Here is a 2,381-nt window from a genome sequence, read left to right on the forward strand (position 1 = left end):
GACACACGGCAACAGCGCACGCAATGAGACTTTAATTATAATAAGAGTAAGAATAAGAATAAAGTAGGACAGTCCAAAGTAGACTATAAGGAATCAAAGACCCCGAGAAATTCTGTCGTCGTCTTTAGTTTATATATATATATATATTTTTGACTTTTTGATTCTTGTTTTAATTTTGGTTATTTTTTTTTTCACCTCTCCTGGCTATTTATTTGTTTGGTATGAATAGATGTTTTAAAATAATATGAACCGGACCTTCAAGAGCCTTAAATAGTTTGTTTCTTGGATAATTTATTATTATCATGTGAACTGTACTCACAGGGGAAAAGATTATTTTGTGAGGCCAAGCCACCCGCTCAGAGTCTATTTTTCTACATGCCCCTCGACCTGACTTTCAGAAAGCAGAATTCTGTCCTCTCCACTCCTCCTTTGCAACGCTCCTGCTTTTCGGCAAGTGTAAACTAAAACAAGCTTCATGGGGGTCCACAAATTATATTTTTATACACAGAATTGTAAATTAGATTTTTGAGAGATCAATACTTAACTGAATTACATTTCATTTTTGAAATAGTGTAAAATATGAAAATATATTATTTTAATTTAACTACCTTCCAATGTCACAGCCATCGCCTGTATTGTCTTCTGGGTTTAATATTTGCTTTGTCATCACCATTTTGGCCACATTCTTGGAAGTCAAGACTGTTACACACTCACTCACTCACTCACTCACACATAACTTTTTTTTTTCTTGGACAAACTGGAAGAACTCTTATTTTTAACGTCAAAGAATTTATTAGAAAATAATATTTTTTAAAAGCGCACATAGTGATGAGCCCACAAGGATGGAGCCTGTAGTTTGTACAGAGAAAAACAAAGGATGTTTTTGCATTAATAAGTTGAGAAATAACTGCTGTAAATTTACTAAAATGTATTTTTGAATATTTTGTAATAGTTTTATAGAAATAAAATGTGCCGCGCACAGACTGGTTAGTGTATAATCACTAAGAATTCCTGTTGCTTCGCTTTTTTGGCTTCTTTGTTTGGGAAACCTAGTGCTAACAGGAGTTCCCAGTATTGTATTTAGGTGTTTTGGTCAAACTGTGAGTTCAGATCAGCTTGCTTAGGGAACCAAAGCAGGTAACCAAACTGACTTGTTTGTTTTGGTCACTGGAGAAACCTCAGCTCTGTATTTATTGTGTGAAAGTTGCTCTACTCCAAGGATGGCGGTGCCGAGCTGGGTACCCGCCAACCCTTGCCTCCTCATAGGTTAACCCGTCCGGAGGGGCTCGGTCACCCAGAACTTCCTCCCCAGGCTCCGTGTCGTCGTGGCTGACTCTGCTCCCCCAGCTTGGTGGCCCCAGGTGGGGGTGCACCGCCCCGGCCTTGCAGGGAGACAGTCCTTCACTGCTTTCTGAAGTCCTGGGGTGCCCTTTTCAGAAGGGTCCCCAAGGAGAGGGCCACGCACTGCCCACATGCTCCCCGCCTGCTCGGTGTGGCCGTTGGCCTTCGCGCCTTGCCCACAGACGCCTAGAGCCTGGGGGTGCTGGGGTCCTCGGGCCACGCCGGGTCTCCAAGCTGTCTTGAGTGGCGCCAGGCAAGGACCTTTGTCCCCAGGTCACACCCCTCCTTCCATGAGCTGCTGGTGCCCCACACCTGCTGCTTGCCCGCCTCAGCGGGTCGCTCTGGGGGCTTCCGTCCAGTGAAGACCATGCTCACACTGGGCACTTCGAGCCCCGGTGTGAGCCCGTGCTTTGGGCAGGTGGGCCGTGTAGGCCCCAGGGCTTCTCAGCGGATGAAGCCTGTCTGGAGGCCGGCCTGAGGCGAGGGCACAGGACTGAAGCCGATGGCCTGGGCCCCCCTCCTTCCCACCGGGGCAGGGTCTGGGGAAGCCACTCCTGAGGCCCCTGGGGGCCTCTGTGCTCCAGGTCTGGTGAGACGTGGCTTTTCCACGAGGCCAGGGCCCCGATGGACAGGGCTGGGGGCCGGAGCTTGCCGTCCAGGCAGGAGTGGTCCCTGATTCTCCTTGGTCTCCTAGGGGGTCAGCCAGGTTACAAGCCCTGCTGAGTCTGGGGGTTTCTGCTCTGATGACTGTTCAAGTCTCAAGTCTGAGTGTTCAGTTAACCGGGCACACCATGGGCTCAGGCCTGGGTGACCCCCTGACTCATTAGCGGTCAGAGAGAGGCCAGGCCCCCTCCTGGCCGGGCGAGGTGGTCCCGCCCCTCGGGGATCCCACCTTTCAAGGCCCTTCCCAGCTTCCTGGTGAGAATTCTCTTTTCCACGTCCACCATGTAGACAGACAAGCACCCGGCAAGGATCAGTGCAGGCTGACGCCGGCCCGGGGCCCACTTCTCCGTGGTCGGGGGTGTCAGGACCAACCGACC

The 2,381-nt window shown here is 49.8% G+C and overlaps 1 protein-coding gene across 1 annotated transcript in view; it reads left to right on the plus strand.

The window, feature by feature from the left end:
* Positions 1-1,584, plus strand: part of SHH (sonic hedgehog) — a 10,707-nt gene extending 9,123 nt beyond the window's left edge. Inside the window, exons 4-5 of the mRNA XM_010829357.1 lie at positions 1,267-1,361; positions 1,524-1,584. Of these exons, the coding sequence (XP_010827659.1) occupies positions 1,267-1,361; positions 1,524-1,584 (156 nt within the window). The remainder of the gene's footprint in view (positions 1-1,266; positions 1,362-1,523) is intronic.
* The last annotated feature ends 797 nt before the right edge of the window (positions 1,585-2,381 follow it).

This window comes from Bison bison, unplaced genomic scaffold (assembly GCF_000754665.1).
Source record: "Bison bison bison isolate TAMUID 2011002044 unplaced genomic scaffold, Bison_UMD1.0 scf7180017864503, whole genome shotgun sequence".
Taxonomy (NCBI): Eukaryota; Metazoa; Chordata; class Mammalia; order Artiodactyla; family Bovidae; genus Bison; species Bison bison.